Source organism: Contarinia nasturtii, unplaced genomic scaffold (assembly GCF_009176525.2).
Source record: "Contarinia nasturtii isolate CC-2019 unplaced genomic scaffold, AAFC_CNas_1.1 Cnas_scaffold_1905, whole genome shotgun sequence".
NCBI classification, from domain to species: domain Eukaryota; kingdom Metazoa; phylum Arthropoda; class Insecta; order Diptera; family Cecidomyiidae; genus Contarinia; species Contarinia nasturtii.
Window position 1 is genome coordinate 15,720 of NW_022199235.1, and position 20,350 is coordinate 36,069.

Below are 20,350 nucleotides of genomic sequence, written 5' to 3' on the forward strand. Positions count from 1 at the left end.
GAAAACCAAAAATTACACCGGTATGTTGTTTCTGACGTCTAATAGACGCAAAAAAAATATTTGCCCAACAAATTCCGAAAAATGACCAAAAAAAAAACCACCCTAATTTCGCATGTGACTTTTTAATTGCAGTGAATCGCGAACTGAAGCTTTGCAGATGTAACATTCGTAGTGGCGTCGATTGCAATGTTCTTCATGTGCATTCTTATCGCCTTCGTTTACAAATCGACGACAACATTTGATGCAACGAATTGGGCTCGGTTTAACATGAATCGCCAAATGTTTCTTGAGATAAACTTTCACAAAAAATTTCTTATAGCACACTTTGCATTGAAATTGTTTTTCGCCTGTGTGCTTTGATTGCATGTGGTATTTCAAATGACTTTTCTGAAAACATTTGAATGGGCAGAGATAACATTCGAAACGTAGACAGTTGCATCGATCCTCATGCGTTTTTTTACAGCTTTCGTCAGCAAAACGTTGTCCACATTTCGAGCAGGCAAACGGTAGTTGCTTGGTGTGAGTGCGCGAATGTTGGCGAAGATGATTTTTTCGTATAAATGTTTTTGAACAAATGCGGCATTGGAAAGGCCTCACATCACTATGGATTGGCATGTGTTGTTTGAAATGTGACGAATTATCAGTGATGTATTTGCATTCAATGCATTCGAATTGTCGATGTTGGCATTGATTTTCGTGTTCGATCTTTTCGACTTCTTGTTTGAATCCTCGACGACACTTTGGACAATGGAATGGAAATTCGGTGGCATGGACTTTCTTGTGTCGCTTCAAATGATGCTTTTGTGTAAAAGCCTTTTCACATATTTCACATACGAAAGGCTTTTCGCCGGTGTGTCTTCGGATATGTCTGATTAGACTGATTTTCCACGATGCAGCATAATCACATACATTTGTGATTCTTCTCCTTCTTTCCAGCTGATTCCTTCACAGCTTTTGATTTATTTTCCTTCTTTGTTCCTCTTCGTTTCATTCCCTTGGAATTACGTCCGCTTGATCCTTCGCCATTCAACGCGTTTTGTTCTGGATGCAATCGATTTCCACTATTTCGATCATCGCCCTTGCGTTGATTTGAACCATCATTTGGTGACGATGAGCAGCAACTTTTCTTCGTACATTCTTCGTCTTCACTCTTGATTTCTTTCTTTGTATAATCAAGGTCGTACTCGCTACACACTTCACTATCGCTCTCGCTCTCCGGTTTGAGCGTGCGTTGAGTCGCACCAACCGGTGATGATGGTGGCGAACAATGAATCAATTCACCGCCATCTCTTGGTTCCTCTTTTATGATAACTTCTTCCTTAATTTCGAACTTTCGAGTGCTTTGTTTGCGCTTGTATCTACGCTTAACTTTTGCGTCCAATGTTCCTTTGCTTGGGAATAGATTCATTGTCGGTTTCTTCAACTACTCTTGAGCAAAGAGAATAAAACAAAACAAAAACCAATTCAAATATTTTGCAGTTCGAAATGTATATTGTTCTTAATAAAAAAATGTATTTCTTTCTGAATTTAATTTATTCTTTTGAACAGAAATTTAATGTCAGAAATATGTGTCACTGTAATTGTCACAATAAAAGCATAATGCTTTCTCTAGTCTAGCAGAAGTTTTGTGCATAAATGCATAGAAGAAGATAATTAACTAACTAAACCAATATGAATTCCAAACTTGTTCAATTGTTTTATTGGGAAAGTGGAATGAATTGCACAAAGATATAACATAACCTCTACCACATATCGTAATATTGCACCACTCAACAGAGTCAACACCAACAAATTCTACTCATTCTCATTTCAATTGTAATTAATTCCACAAATTCTTTTTATCCTGTACACGTTCACGCCAATGGCAATGGACATTTATAACACTCACCTTTGAAATATTGAATATATATATTGGTCACAAAATCACGAGAAATTATTTGGTCAGTACGACATACGTGTTACATCTTCCAATAGCCGCTTGCTTATGAATCGTACGTGTTTTCAGTGTGCGCGTTGCATCAATGAGCATTAGTTTGTTGGCAGCACGGAAAATACCAATTTGCATCGCTAAAGTTGGCAATTCCAATGAAGTGGACGTGAAGTTTGCCGCCATCGATTTTGAATATATTTCATGAAATCTATTCTATGAAATGAAATTTAATTTCCAAATTTGCTTTTCAAAATTAATAAAGATCTATTTATTTTCGTATGAGAACCAGTTTTATTTCAAAAAGAATCGCATTACATGCCAAGAAAAGGGAAACATTTTTTTCAATAAATATAAAAACCATGTTCAACGAAACACATTTTGATGATTTAATTTGACTATTCGTGATAAAATTACATATTTCTCTTTACGTAACAGGAATGAGATGACAAAAAGAAAGATAAATAAACAACGGCAATTGAATGACTCCAATTATACAATCAATTTGACACATCAATAATCGTCAACAATCAATTAAAAATGATGATTTTGCAAGTCGTCAAGCAGTCGTGCAGTATTTTGAGACCAATAAAACAAGAAACCTGCCCTTGCGCATGCCTGGGTCGCTTTATGTAATCTTTCACGCGATTTTTTCAAGGAGAATTGTAACTTACCCGAAAAAAATTCTCTGGTCGATATGACGCCGTAAAAAAAAAATCCGAAATAGTTAGTCATACAGATGTAAAATCCTCTTTATTTAGTTTGATGTTTTATTCTAAAAACGGTATCAGAGAATTGGAAACGGTGCCATATCGAAATCAGTAGTGTGCTTGAAATCGAAGAATTTTATTAATAAGAGTGCGAGCGGTGGTTATATGTGTTTCTATTGGCGGTGCACAGCTGTCGTACATTTATTTGCGTATATATACGAATTACGAAAGTGGATCTATTTAAATTTATTTGTTTCATGTGTTGACTATATTTTGGCTTACCGTGCAAAAGTGGTTGCATGCGAATTGCCGAAAATGCCAATTCTGGTGACATAAAATCAGTCAGCCGAAGCCCGTTCGATGTGGAAATGTGCTTCGAATTTAGCTTAGCTCGCTTCACGGAAGGGGGAGAGAAAGCGCGCGGAAGAGAGAGTTGAATATCGAGAATACCTTTAGTTTTGTCATAGATTTAGATCGTTGAAAGCAAACGTGCCTGAATGACACAGAGACACAATCGTGAAAATAGAGCTGATATGCTAACGAGTTCGAACGACAATGACCGTCATTTGAGATTTTCCAATTTTCATTGTCAACGACAGCGACGATGCTGGCATGCAGCACATTTTATTCATTCGATTTTCGGTAACATCAAAGCCCATCCGAGTCGTTGAGGCTTTTTTTTTTGTTTTGCTCAAAAAGCAATCGAATCGAATTCAAGCATCGACTGTCTGCATTGAAGGGGTATAATAAAAGTGAAAAATCACGTTCAAACATAACATAAACATGTGCTAAATATTCCAACAACGGATTTCGAATAAATTTTTTGACAAGTGTTTACAATTATAATATGCTGTCGTTGCTACTTGATGTCGAACCGGATTTTCGGGCAAATCGAACGAATATTTGGCATCGGAAGGTGGATGGAGGCGATAGATGTTATTCAAGCATATACATTGTGAAGAGAGGAAAGAGTGTGAGATGGAGACAGATAAAGATGAATAGATACGGCATGAGGTTCATGTTGGATGGTATGAGTATGTGAAGACGTTGTAAAGAGAGTAGATTTCGATGGCCATTTGAAAAGAACAATTTGTAGCAGTTATTTGTTGGTATTGTGGTTATTTTATTGCATGTTCTCAATCAAGTCGGCCAAACCACATGTGGCCACTGGCCCATTACTATAGCATAAAGCGTTCTAGATGTTTGTCTTCTTTCCGTCGTGTCATTCCTTTTGATAAGCCGCTTATTTCATTCCAATTTTTCGTCTTTTTCGATTTATGTGGATTTATATTTATATATGTCAGCGACTATATTTCATTCGTTGGATTCACCAACATATTTTATTGGTTATTCTTCCTCGTTTTTGCGTCTGTTGCGCTTTTTTTTTATATGCCGAACCCTGTTTTATAGGTAAGCATTTTTATGGTGTTTCATTTGAAACATAACAATAAAAATCCTTCCGCCTGCTGAAAGCGACGTCGACACGCCAATTCTGCGAGCAATTCCATTGTATTTGATCCACAGTCGTAAATTGTCTATATAAAAAAATGAGAGTGTGTCTTCCTTTGTAGTATTTGCAACAGCAAGTCCCCAATAGAAATTGGTTGTTGTTGTTTTCGTTTAAAACACACACACATTATATGCGTCAAGTGCGAAATGGCGCAATTTCCAAATTTGCGTCACATTAAAATGACATTAACCCAATTTTGCACCTTTTGCAATGAACTAAGTGAATATAACACACATACGCATCATTCAACCCACATTTTTATTGAATAACAAAAAAAGTACACACAGACTCTTCCAGTGTTTCGCAAATATTATCTGTTGTTTCACGACCTTTTTTCGTTGCTGTAATGTTGTTGAACCAGTATGTTTTATCTTTTTCGTATTTAATTCGTTGTTTCATGAGTTTTTGCCTGGCTCCCGAAATATTTTCCATTTTGCCGGTTCTTTTTTTTCACTGACTGTTGATTTTCCAAATGATGTGATATTTAAAAGTGACCCCTTTATGCACACATCCAATTCCTCGGAGTATATTTTGGCATACGGAAGAAGATACTCGATGGCATCCACAATCATTTCGAGCTAAAACGAGGAAAAGAAAATATTATTCTCTCTATCTCTCATTAAATAGATTTGTTTGGTTAACCATCAAACAATGACCAAATTTTATTGACCTTCAACACGAACCTTTGACGATGATAATCTCTTGGCAATTACTTCTAAATTAACACAAGAGCTAAATTCTTTTAAACACACCATTTGGCTACGGTACACTTTTAGTTGTCTCGAGGCATGTAATTCATCCTTCTGTGCAAGTGCTTGAACCTTTTCATCTCGAATTACCGATTTGCGTGGCACCCATTTTCTCGTGAGACTCTTCAGAAGAGCAATTTTCAGTTTTATCACCCTTTCGAATATTAACACAAGCTCAATCACTTGATCTACGGTGAAATCCAGCTCGAGGCCCTCAAGCTTATAGAACTTTACAAATTTTATCAATGAATCCACGATACGCTGGTAATGAGCACTTTCACTTGATTCTAATTTTAACAATTCGATCAAAAAGCGATGATATTCGACCTCGGCTTTCGAACTTTGTATGAGATCCGCATCGACAAACAGGTGCTGCGGAATAAATTGATAAAAAATAAATATGTGACGTCAATCGGGATATAAAAAATTGACGCAGTTTTTCTTCTTTCGTCTCTTTTCTCACGAAATAAAAATTGATACAATTCATCAAAATCTTACAATACGACTTACAATGAAAACGACCATGACAAATGCTGAACCCACTGGCATTTTGTTCAATAACGATGAACGATGTCGAACAATAAAAATGGAGCGACGTTGAACGATAAAAAAATATTTGATGACAAACGATTTATTGAAATTCTGTGAAATTGTCCTCGAACTCAGGTATTTTAAAAGGTGGCTTGTAAATTTACATCGCTGAAGTGAAAGAGAGACTTTTGTGACTTTTTCAAATTAATTTTGTAGCAAATTGATAATACTTGTTAACTAGATCTTGCGACTAAAGAAAAGGCACAAATGTCAATTATGTGTGGAAACTTGATGTTTGTTGTTGATTTTATCGTCAGTTATGTTTATATTGCCTGATTTGGTTCGATTTTTTGTTAAATTACTTGAAAAGGCTTACTTTGAAAAAAGCTTACTATTTGAAAATGAAGTATCTCAACATTTGCTGATTTATTCACTCTATGAAGTGACTTTGATTAATAAATTTAATTAAATTCAACGCAAAATTTGAGTGCAAATAAAAATGCAATCGACTGTATTTGCAGCTGTGTATGTTTGGATTGTGTTTAAAAAATTAATACATATATTGCTTTTCATTGAAAATGTGTTGCAAATGTCATTCACTGTCAATGAGGCGTGTTTTGATAAACGTATTTAATGCAGGAACACTTGTGCAAACAAACAAAACAGCATTTTGTAATTTTAGATTGGTAAGCATGTGTCTTTCTCCATCGATGGTGAATCATTTTGGGAGCTCTAGTCAAAATTAAATTTATCCAATTGAGAGTATTTTTTATTGCGGAATTTCTTTTGGCGCTGATGTGAATTTTGGTCGCATGCGAAAAATCACGTTTCAATTTTAGTGATTTGTGGTCCATTTTTCCATTCATCGGCCAGCCAATTTGAGCATCGACCAAAATGTAAAACAAGATAGAGAGAGAGAGAGAAAGAGAGAGAGAGAGACCGAAGAAAATTGATTTCGGTAAACACGTGCCATTGTGTCGCATTCGCTGCTAAAATATGAAACCATCTTCGATGCTTACACGGAAATGGAAAATTGGTCACGTTTGCCGAGCAGTTTTGAAAATTTTTCACTTCCGTTCTGTGGATTCTCTCTCTCTGTCTCTCATTGTATTTGTATGTACTAGAGTAAATGAGCATGCATTTTGGAACTGTTGTCGTGACGTTTTCAAGTGACCTTTTTTCATTTTTCAAAAATGATGTATTTTCTAAATCGTCAACTATTGCATTCGCATTCAGACCCATTTGTAGTTCTAATCAAACAAATCTCGCACACAATTTTCTCTTCATATTGTATCGCATCGAGTGCTATTTGGCACCATCAAATCGACTTGATTGCAAGGCTCTTCACCGAGCGCAAAATGAATCGAACATGGGTTTGGACAATGTTTTTGTGATTTAGTGAGAAAGGAGAGACGGGGAGTATGTGTGTATGGATCAGGAAATGGGAATGAGTCAAAAATGGGCATTTTGAATCTTTATTACCGCTGTTGGCCATTAGTGTGGTTATTTCATTTCATTTTTCTTTTCCATGTCGTTGAATTTGGTTGAATTTATGCGTCTCTTGGGGTATACGAAGGCCCATCATTACCGCTCGAATCATATGTCGTGTGGTAAAAAAACTAACACAATAAATACACGTGTTGAACGCATCATTCTATTAAAGCTGTCCTCGGAGAACATCTAGTCGACTCATGAATGTGGTATTAAGAAGGAAAAACATACCCTACGCAATATGAACGTGGCTGATGTGATTTTTCACAAGAAGGTAAAATGGACAAATAAAGCACAGAAAAGTCGTTGAAATAACCGAAAATAATATCTCAATCGAAATGAACGACATCCATACAGCTTTTTTTTTCGAGAAACACACATACGCCGAGAGGATGAAAGAAAAAGTCCGAGATAGAAAAATTAGATAAACCGCAATAATCGATTATTTTATCTGAAATTCCCCAAACGACAAACCAAATAAAAAAAAATCCAAAGCGAAAAGAAGTCCCAAACAAATAAACAGGAAAAGTTGAGAGAAAAAAATCAAATAAGAAAACATAAATGCGAGAGACTTTTTTAACATTTCGGAGTTGGTTTTTTTGTCACATGATGCCACGCAACCAAGTTGGACAGCAATTGAATGGTTAACATATCCGATTGAAGCATTCCAACCAAAACGAAAATTAGTTATGAAATGACAAAATCAACTTTATGGCCGCAGATGGGAGAGTGGGAAGGGGAGGGAGGAATGGAGGTAGCAAAAGATTGAGATAGAAAGAGACGTGGGACCCAGAGCAAAGAGTGACGCGGAAAATAATTGGAATGAGTTTGTGAGTGGGTTCACTGTCCATAGAAAATCATTGAACTTATGTGAATGGTGTGAGTGAATATGAGTTTTTCGGCCAATTTCGAAATGTGCCTGATTTTGTTCCGTTCAACATTCGCATCAACGATGCTCATTTGTTCGTTCCTCTATTAAATCGAAATGAACGACAACAAATGTCCAGTCATTTGACATAATAGAAAAATCATGACAGCATTAAAAAAAGAAACCAATATTAATGCGAATCTATATGGTAGAATGGCTTTTGAATCATCGAGTCAAACATAAATAATGCCGTACACACAATAGTGTCTCGATTCACAACGACCAACCACACTCACTACGGCGAATATGGATAGAAAAGCACACACATGCTTCAATTGAAGCGATAGCACGGTTCGATTTAACTCGATTGAATAACAACTCCTAATTTTGTTGTTACTCAAACCGAGAAGAAAAACCATCACAAATGAAAATCCGATTTTCTTGGAATTGATTTTCACCGAACCATCACACATATCACACTGGCTGACTGACCCATCACATTTCAATCCAATCAATATTCTTTTCTTATTTCAACCACAAATGATGCTCATTTTCTATTGTTTCCGCCTTAGTTTGCTATATTTCACCACGATGGGTCTAAAAATAGCCACTGTCACTGTGTTATGCCATATGACGGTTATGGTCCCTGCAAAAAATAACATTATTATTTATTTTCTTTAAAAAGTGGTTTATTTTCTCATTTTTCAACGCAATCCATTTGATCGTGATTTTTTTTGTTAATCCAAGTAAACTCAAAGATAGTACTTAGAGCTTGTTTGAAATTCGAGTGATTCCTTATGATAATTGATGCCCACCCACTTGGTTTCAACACTGTTCTTCACGTTGGATTGGATCTGAACAAGTTCGTCAGCTAATTTTTCAGCCATCATTATTATGAAATAGCCTTTGTATTTACTATCTTCTAGTTTAGATATCAAGTAACCATTGTATATAATATCATATAATAAATTGTTAGTCTTTTACTAACTATCAAACTATTCAAACGTATTTCTCAATACTTAACAATTATTATTGCTGCTTGTGGATTTTCCCAAACAATTTCCGGCATTCTAAAAATAAAAGAAGCAAATGAAAATTCCTTAATTGAAATCGATTTTCGGAATACTTCATTCATGTATATTACATAGAAGCATCAGCGATTCTTAATCCATCGATTCCATGCACTTGACCTTTAGTATTTACAACTGATTTCATGGGGTCATTTCATATTTTGCAAGTGCCAACTGGATGATAGGTTGATGATGTGAAATAATCAATGTAGCAATCACAGAATTCATACGATCCATATTCATGTTCAAAACAATGCGGCATCGAAATAAGAGTGGCAGCTGCCTTTTTATAAGTCTCTGTTTGCTCAAGAGCGATTTGATCTTGCATTGCTTTTATCATAGCTTCTCTATCTCGATTATTTGGATCTGAGTAATATGCAAACTTTATTTTCGGATTCAAAAACGCATCGACGCGGATTCAAAAACGCATTGAAAATGGTTCCAAAAAAGTGGGTAATATGGCTGCGAGTGCAACATTCTTATTTGCTGCCATAATTGCCTCAATAAATGAATCATCATAGCCGAGCATTCTCAGATACTCGGAAAGTCCAAAAGAATTCTTCTCAACCATAGAATGATAGCATTCAATTATTGGATCACCATTGGGTTCAACAAATAAATCGTGACAACTGATATCCAATCGTTTGTGTTGTTCTCGGACTTTTTGAAATATGGTAAAAAATCATCATAACGCTGATTATGAATAAGAAGCTTTTGGTTTGAATATTCCATCAAAATTCAATGATCCAATAAAATCCGATTTTTAATTACGTTTTTATGGAATCCGCTATGGTGGTAAAAAATGGTATTCCTATGCCATAGGACCTATGGATAGAAGAAATCCGATCAATTTCGAATCAAAAAAAGCAATAAATAAACTTGGTCACAGTGAAAAATTGTGAATTTTATTTTCTCATTCAAATAATCTCACCAAGTTTGAAGATATTTTAATCAACAAAAAAAACCTTTCCAGCGTTACGGGTGCGGAATTGTAATAAAAGTAATCTCCCATACAAAAAATTTGGCTCAAAAACAAAAAATTCTAATCACAATCTGTATTAATATTTTCAGAATGTAATTTTTTGTGTAAAATATTTGTGTATGTGGGTACGCCGTTCGGTCCAAAACTTACACCGGTTAACAGATAATAAAAAAACTAATCAAATCGTCTCTTCGCAGTCCCCAATCATCCAGTAAAATTAGATTTTGAATATCTTCTAGCTATCTCTCTAACGCATTTATTTTCTTAGAAACAAGACCCAACATTTGCTTTGGAGCCAATGAAGATTTGTTAAGCAAATAGTGGCTTTTTGCTAGAAAATACAAAAAGAGATCCGATTCACCAATCAAAAGTTCAAAACTGACATTAATCGAGATTTCATATTTTCCTTTGATTTCTTTTTAAAAGGGTCTTTTTCGCCTTTTTTTTCGTTCGTTGTACTTCTCTCCACTGCTACTTTGTTTACTCTCATTCACTTTGCCTGTAAGCTTCTACGCACAGTTTTCGATAGTCGCCTGAATGTATGCTATGTAATAAATAGTATGTATTTTCATATCGTCACATATTTTTACATGGAACTTAAATGTCTTTTTGGTAAAAAGAAATAAAAGAAACCAAAAATGTTTATCTCGAAACATTTCCATGAATTTATCTTCAAATAAAACAACATTTTCACGCATTTGCTTCGTTATTAAAAGTTGCCTTTGAAATATTAGACAAAACAACCGGATAAAAAAGTGCAGTACTAGATTCATGCGCACGAACGCCGCAAAACAGCTGATATTGACGTTTTGTGTCATTTTTCAGTTTTACAAAGTGTGAGTACGAGAAAAATACTGTGAATCGAAAATTGAAGGCTGAATCGCATTGAAACAACAACAATCATACATCAATTTCGATGGAAATAAAAAGTAATTAGTCGTGTGGTCGGTGCTGTCGTTTCAACATCGAACTTCTGGTTCTGTCTAGTATTATATTTGTAAATAGAGAACGACGTGTGAACAGAAATCAATTGTTTCAAAAATGAACACCGTTTGATGAGCCAGTGTGAATGAAACTTGGTGTGCATGTGAGTATTTTACGCAAATATTCAGAAAATTTGAGTAAAGAGCCAAAACTAAGCGTCTTATTTGTAAATAAAGTGCGGTGTCTTGATACTTCCGTCATACAAAAAGTTTGACAATGAATTGTGTTTGGTTGCAAGGCATTTATTTTTATTCTATTTGTATCCTTCAAGTTTGAATTAAAATATACTGATTCGATTTAATTGCAGTGAAAAATCAATTGTGCATAAAAATAAAAAGTTTTTTTTTGCTACAAAATGCAGTTGCTTCAGAATTACCTTGATACTTCATACTTCAGTTTTGTGCATATTTTATCATCTCATGCCAATTTGATACGTCACTATATGATAAACAATTTGATGGAAGCGTTCATGTCACACCGTGATTGGCTACCAACAAATTGGATTCAAAGTCGTTAAATGTGCTTATTATACTCTCATCATCATGATTTGCTGTTCTCAGTTAATAAAAATTGATAAAAATGTCATGCTAGAGATAGACAAGCACTACTTGGTTTATTTCAAGATTTTATTTTGATGATATCGACAACGACAGGAACAATAAAATAGCAGAAAAAACTTGATTGAAGAAAAAAAGTAATTTTGTGTCTTGTTAAATGAAACAATACAAAGTGATTTTATACACTGAAAAATAAATAGACTTGAGGCTCTAGCACGCTATTTTTTTTACTGTTACATAACCAGTAAAGATAATAGGCGAACGAATGACCCAGTGACTTTGTACGTGAAAAAAGGGTGAACAAAAGTTTAAAATCAAACATAAAGTGGTTTTATCGGAGAAAAGTGTTTTTTTTACTGGTGCTGAATAATGAATCCTTTTTTGGAAATTTATCATGATATCTTTAGACTCCTTATCGCAAAGATTTCGGTTCTAAGAATGGAAGAGCTAGAAATTGTATTGTTTTATTTCATCATGACTTAGTGTCGCTCAAGAAATATTTCTTCAGTTTTCTTCAAAAGTCTTTCTCAAGCTTTGAAAGCGATAAAAATCAATAGTTTTTTTTTGAACGAATGAAAGACATTGAAAACAATTTTTATACAAACTCGCAGTGACTTATGTGGGTCGAAGAGCCGAATCGACCTCATGTCCAAGTCAGTTATTTTCCCTTAATGTTGATTCCGGCCGTCTTCATAATATAATCACCTGTTTAATTCGCCACTTATTCAGATGAGAAAACACTCGACCGATTCATGCCGCAACTATCATTCACCCAAAACTGAAGTGATAAAATGAAATTGAGTTAAAAGTGAATGATGATTATTTGTCAATTTGTGTTGTTGGGGTGTGAACTACTGTATGCGGTTAATGAATGATATTTAGGTGGAGCGCACACACCGCAATCCTTAAATTTAATTACGCTGAGGATAAATAATTACATCATATTTGTGATAAATCTAGATTTCAACTCTGCCAAACCGCAAATACAATCATTTGCATTAATTTGCTGCGAACCGGTTTCACTTGCGCAATTCATATATCAATGTCAGATCCGTTCAGTGAATGATAACACAATTGATGTGTTATATTTACTGAATCAATTCTAACACCGTCACTTTCATTGTTAAACAACATTTGTTTATTTTGATACTTTTATTTTGGTGATTTGATTGAGAGATATAGCACATGGCACGATGATTTCGAACGTTTTTGTTTATGAGAAGTTGTGAGTTTTTTTTTATTGCTACAGTACCTTGTTTAAACGAAGTAATAATTAATCTAATTTTGAATGACATTGAGTTTACTTTTCCGTACACTTAGTGTGGGAAGAGTGTTTCTCATGAGATGCTCAATCCAGCTCTCAATTCATTTTTGAGAGTCTCAAAACGCGAGGCATATCAGTGAACATGTCGCGAGTTGTTATCGAAACACAATATGTTTTTTAACCATTTTCAAATGAAGATTTTGCGTGAAAAATACCGATTTTCCTGTAAATTGTTAAAACTTTAAAATAAACTCTCTTTCTCTCTCTCTCTCTCTCTCTCTCTCTCTCTCTTTCTTTCTTTCTTTTTCTGTATCTCCCTCTGTAAAATACTAAACCGCTGCAACATGTATTTTAAATGCGATTTTTATATTTTTCAGAGAGAATATACTTAACTTTGGTCAAAAAATGGTTTAGTATGTAAGTTTCGTAATTACTTACATACAAATCTCTGGCATAAAAGGGGTGAAAAAACCTTTTTAGAAAAAACTTCTCGTTCATAAAAAATTCCAACACAGTTTTATTTATTTTCGTGAGTTTTTAAAATATTTTAATAAAATTTTATTTTTAATTAATTATTGTTTTTGAAAAAAAAAATTCTGTTATTTATTTTTTTTTTAATTTAGGTGAATTAAAGAGGCTAAACAAAGTATAACGGATTTTCTTCAATTTCAAAAGTACAAATTAATTCAATCTACACAAAATGAAGGTGATATTGGCAATTCTCGGCACATTTCTCGGATGCTGCACCAATGTCGTCGTTCTTGAGTACATGGTGAAGTAAGTGTAACATTTTTTTTTCATATCGAACACACATTTTTTTTCTATCGAATTAATTTGCATTAAAAATATTTTTTGAATTAAAACAAAAATTGAAGAAAATAAAAAAATATTTTTTTATTAAAAAAATCCAAAAAATATAAATTCCGAAAAAATTCTAAAATATTCCTTTTTAATTTTTCTTCGATTAGAATGGACCCTGGTTCCGGTAATTTGGTGACATTTGCTCAATTTGCGTTCATCGCATTGGAAGGGTTAATTTTCACATCTAAATTCGGCACTGAACCACTTCGAATTCCGTACAAAAGTTATATTATTCTAGTCGTGATGTTCTTCATAGCCAGTGTATGCAATAATTACGCGTTTGATTTTAATATTCCGATGCCATTACATATGATCTTTCGGGCGGTGAGTACAATTTTTTCTTTTGAAATAAAAACTGAAAAGGGATTCACAATATGCGTAGCGTCGAAGCTCAAAGTGCACTATATGGATAAAATATGGCACGGTGTTTTTTCGCTATGTAGGAACGAATAAACGGAGAGCGTCTATGTAAGCATGTTTTTGCTATTTTCGAAACAATGTTTGGTCGACGCATAGAATGTTGTCACAATGCCAAATATTTTACGCTTCGATGTACACAGAAGAGTCCAAAAAAGAGTATATGACCGGACATTTTTTTTCTAAAGAGCATAAATTGTGAATTGCGCTGAAAAAGTTGTCAATTCCCAAAGACAGATGTGGATATTCAGTAAAATGTCGCAAAAATACCTTTTCCACAATGTGCGGAAAACAAATAAAACCTCATGTTGTTTAAAGAGGTTAATGACCTCCAAATTTTGTATGGAAATTTTAAAAATTAATTGAAATTATATTTTATTCTTTAATTTGAATAACTAAGCGATTCCATTCTATTTATACAATGAATAATATCCATGCTTGACATTTTACAATTTTTTCCAAAAAAAATAATTAAAAATTTTTGCTATCGTTACAGGGCTCGTTGATCGCAAATATGGTGATGGGCATCATAATTTTGCGTAAAAGTTACGCATTCTCAAAATATTTGTCGGTGTTTATGATATCATTGGGAATTGTCATTTGTACAATTGTGTCCGGTAGCAATGTTGTGAGTATATTTGATTTTTTTTCATTTTTCACAGCCTATATGCCCTTGATCTAAAGAAAAATAGTTTTGAAATAATTCTAAAAAATTCAGATTTTTTTTTTTCATTTGATACCTTCTTTAACTTTTTTGAATATATTTTCAGAGAAGTACCGCCAACCCGGAGTTGGGACTCGAGGACACAAGTGGCTATTCGGTGTTTTTCTGGTGGGTGTGTGGCATTTCCCTTCTGACTCTTGCCTTATTCATTTCGGCGCGAATGGGAATTTATCAGGAAGTTTTGTACAAACAACACGGAAAGCATCCACGTGAGGCACTTTACATGAGCGTAAGTCATTAGACCTTGTAAATTCTCTCAATTTGCTCAATAAATTTATCTCTTTCTCTCTCTCTCTCTCTCTCTCTCTCTCTCTCTCTCATTACATTAGCATTTATTGCCGTTGCCTGGATTTTTGTTGATGTACAGCAACATTGCGGAGCACATGGCAATAGCGAGTGCCAGTGAACCGGTCGCCGTCCCCATAGTCGGTGTGTCGATTCCAATTTTATGGCTTTATTTGCTTGCAAATTGTTTAACGCAATATTTATGCATCAGTTCGGTATTTGTACTAACAACCGAGTGCAGTTCACTGACTGTCACATTGGTCGTCACATTACGAAAATTCATATCGTTGCTGTTCTCAATTGTTTACTTCAACAACCCGTTCACCATTTACCATTGGATTGGCACGCTATTAGTATTCCTCGGCACAATGATTTTCACAGAAATGTTGCCACCATTTACCAACAAAGCAGCCGCGATAACCGCCAGCAAAAAATCAAAACAAAATTAATTTACCATCGATTTTGCGAATGAGTCACAAATCACATTGCTTGCATTTTTGTTTGCTTATTTTGTTAATTATCAGGAAAAATCTGGTACCAAAAATCGTTCGAATAAGATGCATGGTGAAAAAATGTATGAGAAATACCTCAGAATGAAACCGATTGCTGATAAATGAAATTTTAAGTTAAAAAAAAAAAAACAAATTTTCTTAGATTTTAATGTTTTAAACGCTTTCTGAATTATTTGCATTCAGTTGAGATAAAATATATGGACCAAGCTAATTTAGATATTAAGAGCATAATTTTAGGATAGAATATTTGTCAATTGTATGTAATCTTTCAATAATAATTTACCAATGGAATTGTCCGTTTCATACACTTGTAAATAATAAAAATTCAACCGTTTTTATTCATGAATTTCATCAACTCAAAATTCTTGTATGGATTTCGATTTTAAATACTTTTTTTGATTATCCAAAGGAAACAGATGGTTCTGTCAAGACTATTCCATATAAATTTCATGTTTTGCTGGATGGTAGAATGGGATTTAAATCCGATGGAAACATGCTACGTCAAATTACGCGAGGCACATGGCGAAGTGAGGGAATTTTTCTATGAACAAATTTACTATTTTTTCATGGTGCCCATAGGTGATGACGAGGGTTCCTAGGGGTCGATTGACCCCCCAAAAATATTTTCAGGAACCCTCAACAATTTTGGAAATGAGGACCTTTTTTTTGCTCTTCACTTTTTTTGGTCGAGAAAATTCTTCCGATTTGCTAGGGATTTTCGCCACAAAAAGTGACTTCAAAAAAAAAAAAAACGATTTTATCCTCATTTCGTACAAATTATTGACATCTTCCCCCATGGATTTTTCCAGGAACCCCCTACAGAATTTTGCCATCATCCCCCACAGCAATGAAATCCCTACTACCGTGCTAGATGGTGTCGACACGAGTGGACGGATTTTTACATTTATTTGAACGACGCCATGTTACTATACTTGTCCATTACAACGTACATGTAACAGAAGAAACACACAGTCCATGTCCTCGCTAGTGGACATAAACGATTTGAACCGTCAATGTGAACTAGATCAAGTATAGAACTTTACATAGGATCATATACGATGAATATGGATTACACAGTCTGTTTCAAAATACCGTCACCAATGTCGACACCATTTGATATCAAAATTTTGACAATAAAAATATGTGTTATTGTTGTTGTCGTTTCATTGCTGTGTCATCCCCACCCCCCCTAAAAAATTTTACGTCATCATCTATGATGGTGCCTGAAAACAATCGATTTAGAAGACGATTTTAAAATACAATTTTGGTTTAAACTAAGGTTTAAAGGTAAGTCTCACCAAAGTATGGATCACTCAAAATGTATATTGGTCGAATTCCATGGAAATTTTTGAAGTTCGGAAAAAATGGGAAAATCGTTCAAAATTGGAGCAAAAATTAATTTGAACTAATTCAAAACCAAATTATTGCTCATTGATATCAACGCTAAACTGAAGATAGATAGTATCTATTAGATACATTAATGTGTATTCTGAGAGAAAGAGAGGATTTTCAGTTGGTATTTCTATACTAACTTGAACTCTTTAGCTCTTATTACTAACTAACTTCAACTCTTATTTTTTATCAAACCCTTGACCAATGTGCAACTTACACTCACTTTCCTGTTTTTCGGCATCAAGTGACAAACAGTTCAAGAAAACATTAAAATCAGAACATTTACATTTTGATCAATTTCTATCGAAATATCTCAAAGTCCTTTGGATATTTTTTCGATAAAAAAATTCGACAGCAAAAATATGAGCGTAAGACACCAAATTTAGAAAATCCACCATTCATGTATTACAGCGTCTATAACATAACATTTTGTGTTTTGGCTCGTCTTCTATATCAAAGCATTTTCCAGCGTCTGAATAGTTTGCGGTGCCGCCCATATTTCACTGAACAGAATCGGTAGACGGTTTACTGTAGCACCAAATCACTTTGAATTTCGTTGAAATTACGTTAAAAATTCCGTTTGATCTCGTATTTAAAACGTGTTTTTACCTTTCAGAGAAATAGTATAAAAACGACCTGCGTTCCACTATGCGATTGAAATTACGGTTGCATTTCCATTGGAAAGAAATAAATTCGCTACAATGTTAATCAGTGATAAAACCACCGAGACGCACTTATCAAAAGTCGATTTCTTTCGAGCGTCTCGAATTTTTCTGCGAATTTATGGTATTTGGCCGATGGATTTGGCGGAAGGTCCATTACCAAAACGTTTCTACGTAAATTGTGTGTGTCAGTTTTTCGCGGCTAGTTTCGGTGTTTTGCATGGCATTGTAAATTTTAATAACCTTTTTTTGGCACTCGAATCATTTTGTGCCGGTGTATTTCAGTTTATTTCATGGTGAGAAAATTAAAAATAACTTTTTCCCAGCAGCAGAAATATCAAGAAATCTTTTCTATAGGACCAAATTGGCAGCGTTTTACTTTCATCGAAATGATTTTTGTGAACTTCTTCAATCTCTATCAAAATACTATTCAAAAGGTAAATTGATAATTTTTTTTTCACCAAAATTTATTATTGAAAGAATTCTAAGCGTCAATTTTTGGGGTGTAAAGAATACAAAATGGAAGAGGTGGCGATTTATCGAAAGGTAATTATTTACACAACATTTGCGACGGTTTCTCTAGCATCGGCTGGCCTTTCCACCTGCAGTCTTTATGTGTTCGAACCAATTGTCACAAATTTATTCTATTTTATCACCAATCAACCTCTGGTTCGTGAGCAACCCTTTCAAGCTGTGTAAGTCACCAACATTCCCATTGTATTTTTGATTTTAAAAAAATGTTTTTTCTTCGTTCAAAAGTTATCCCTTCATTGATCAATATTCGGATAAATACTTCTTGGCCTGTTACATCCATTTAACATACGGTAATGAAAATCATACTTTTTTCAATTGGTCAGCGAATTGAACGAATTTCAATTGTCTCTCTTTATGGAATTAATTGTCACAAAAATAGGCGGATATTGCACAGCGACTGTATTCAATGGCATTGACAGCGTTTTTATAACGGCATGTTTTCACATTGCTGCTCAATTCAAACTAATTACCATGAAAATTCGAAATTCACTTGGAAATACACAACAAAATCATCCCTTTTCAGCAGCAAAAAACCGTGAAGTTCGCCACAAATTAATTGCAGCCATAAACGAGCAAATAAAATTATTTGATGTCATTGATTTATTCATAAAAGCATTCACATTGATTATTATGATGCATTTTATATCGGTTGCGCTCATCATTGGAATCGGGTCGATTAATCTTTTGAAGGTACGTTGGATTTTTATTTCTTTTCTAATTTTTACATATTCTATTTGTTTCTAATGTCATGTCAGGCAACTGGATCGGACAAAATTATATACGTGTTTTATATTGTAACTGTAACGATTCAATCATTTGTTTATGCGTACAGCGGAAATCAAATATGTGAACATGTTTAGTATTTTCTGTCGCACGTATTTACATAAGAATATATTTTTATAGCAATTTTGCTATTTTTTTAAATCAATTTTAGAGTTTGGACATTTGCAAGATGGTTTGCGATTCAGACTGGTATTATCTGGATGTGAATAACCAAAAAATGATTCATATGTTGATTCTAAGAGGACAGATGGCCAAATTTGTAAAGGTGCCGTTTTTTGAAGTGACATTAACGGCATACACCAAGGTTGGTTTTTCCGGAAATTTCACGCTCTTAATAATCATTTGGTGAAACTACTTGGTAATTGTTTCGATTTCAGATCATGAGCACAGCCGGATCCTACATAACATTATTGAATAATATGCTTAAGAACTGAGTCATCTGTGACTCATTTTGGTGGCACATGAAATTCAGTACCGGTATTATATGGAAACGATTTTTACTCATAATCATTCCAAACGTTTCAGTTGACCAGATGGTTGTTTAGGATGGACCTTTGTAATAGGTTCCATTCAATGGTTCTTGAACGATCAAATACAGTTATCATGCTTATGCAATATGCATTGATCGTTTGAATGCATAAAATGATTTCCAATTCTTTCTTTGGATATTTCAATTTCACTAATTTAATATGACAGTTTTGAAAATTTAAAAAATAAATAAAACGTGAAAAATTATTAAATAGTAGTCCATTTTACCATTTAAAGAGTAAATGATAACACAGTAAATATGAAACAGGTGCTGAATTTTATGTTATTCATTTTATTACATTTATTATGTAAAAATAAAAATTTAAGCTGTTTGAAAATGTCAACTGAAAATATAGAAAAACTTTTGTTTTAAGAAAAAATGAGCGCCTAAAACAAATTTGGGTTAAAGAAATGAAAAATAAAGGTTTAAGACCTTAAGATGATCCGTAAGATGAACTTTTCCGCACTGTGATCCACAACATTCATTTATTACATATGATCGGCTGAGAATAAAAGTGACTTTAAGTTTTTTTTAAACCGTCTCCATCTTATGTAAATCCTATACAAATTATGAGACACTTTTAAGATTTTTTCTGCTTAAAGTCTCTTTTATTACCAGCCGTACATATCTTTTACCGTAAATATGAATTCATGAGAAATCTGAATCTAACATTAGTTTTGCGATACAAATAATTTTTGATAGACTTTTCAATGCCTGTATGATATCGTAATGACGTGAAAATTTGCACAGAGTATTTTTTTCACACAAAAGTAGCATTCTGAAAGTTTGAAGAAATTTTAATACAAAATTTTGTATGGGAGATACCCCTAAATTGTATTGAAATTTCTTTAAATTTGCTGAGATTGTAAATTTTGTCAAGAAAATAAGATTCACAAGTTTTTATGGTGAAAAAATTACTTCAAACAAACATTTATTGCCTTTTGTTGATTCAAAATTGATCGGATTTTTTCCCAAACCGTGTAGTTACAGTAATTTAATCACTTTCAA

General features: G+C 33.9%; 4 protein-coding genes across 7 annotated transcripts; 2 read left to right on the plus strand and 2 right to left on the minus strand.

The window, feature by feature from the left end:
* Nucleotides 1–35: 35 nt before the first annotated feature.
* Nucleotides 36–1,408, minus strand: LOC116347438 (zinc finger protein OZF-like). Its single transcript, XM_031778016.1, has 2 exons — nt 1,032–1,408; nt 36–943 (listed from the first exon to the last, which is right to left on the minus strand). Exons 1-2 carry the CDS (start codon nt 1,406–1,408, stop codon nt 103–105), a joined length of 1,218 nt encoding a protein of 405 aa, XP_031633876.1. The 3' UTR covers nt 36–102.
* Nucleotides 1,409–4,382: 2,974 nt separating this feature from the next.
* Nucleotides 4,383–5,946, minus strand: LOC116347473. 2 transcript variants are annotated; one of them, XM_031778061.1, is made up of 4 exons: nt 5,658–5,946; nt 5,407–5,595; nt 4,831–5,268; nt 4,383–4,725 (listed from the first exon to the last, which is right to left on the minus strand). In XM_031778061.1, exons 2-4 carry the CDS (start codon nt 5,443–5,445, stop codon nt 4,543–4,545), a joined length of 660 nt encoding a protein of 219 aa, XP_031633921.1. In that variant the 5' UTR covers nt 5,446–5,595; nt 5,658–5,946; the 3' UTR covers nt 4,383–4,542. The 2 variants fall into 2 exon arrangements, with proteins under 2 accessions (XP_031633921.1, XP_031633922.1); XM_031778062.1 differs by having other exon boundaries at nt 5,407–5,612.
* Nucleotides 5,947–10,691: 4,745 nt separating this feature from the next.
* LOC116347482 (UDP-xylose and UDP-N-acetylglucosamine transporter-like) lies at nt 10,692–15,804 on the plus strand. 3 transcript variants are annotated; one of them, XM_031778073.1, is made up of 7 exons: nt 10,692–10,925; nt 13,021–13,172; nt 13,267–13,420; nt 13,612–13,828; nt 14,418–14,549; nt 14,692–14,874; nt 14,975–15,804. In XM_031778073.1, exons 3-7 carry the CDS (start codon nt 13,344–13,346, stop codon nt 15,377–15,379), a joined length of 1,014 nt encoding a protein of 337 aa, XP_031633933.1. In that variant the 5' UTR covers nt 10,692–10,925; nt 13,021–13,172; nt 13,267–13,343; the 3' UTR covers nt 15,380–15,804. The 3 variants fall into 3 exon arrangements, with proteins under 3 accessions (XP_031633933.1, XP_031633934.1, XP_031633935.1); XM_031778074.1 differs by lacking the exon at nt 13,021–13,172; XM_031778075.1 differs by lacking the exons at nt 10,692–10,925; nt 13,021–13,172 and adding an exon at nt 11,446–11,660.
* A 2,211-nt stretch (nt 15,805–18,015) lies between these two features.
* Nucleotides 18,016–19,247, plus strand: LOC116347439 (odorant receptor 22c-like). Its single transcript, XM_031778017.1, has 5 exons — nt 18,016–18,191; nt 18,256–18,320; nt 18,410–18,720; nt 18,965–19,117; nt 19,191–19,247. Exons 1-5 carry the CDS (start codon nt 18,016–18,018, stop codon nt 19,245–19,247), a joined length of 762 nt encoding a protein of 253 aa, XP_031633877.1.
* The last annotated feature ends 1,103 nt before the right edge of the window (nt 19,248–20,350 follow it).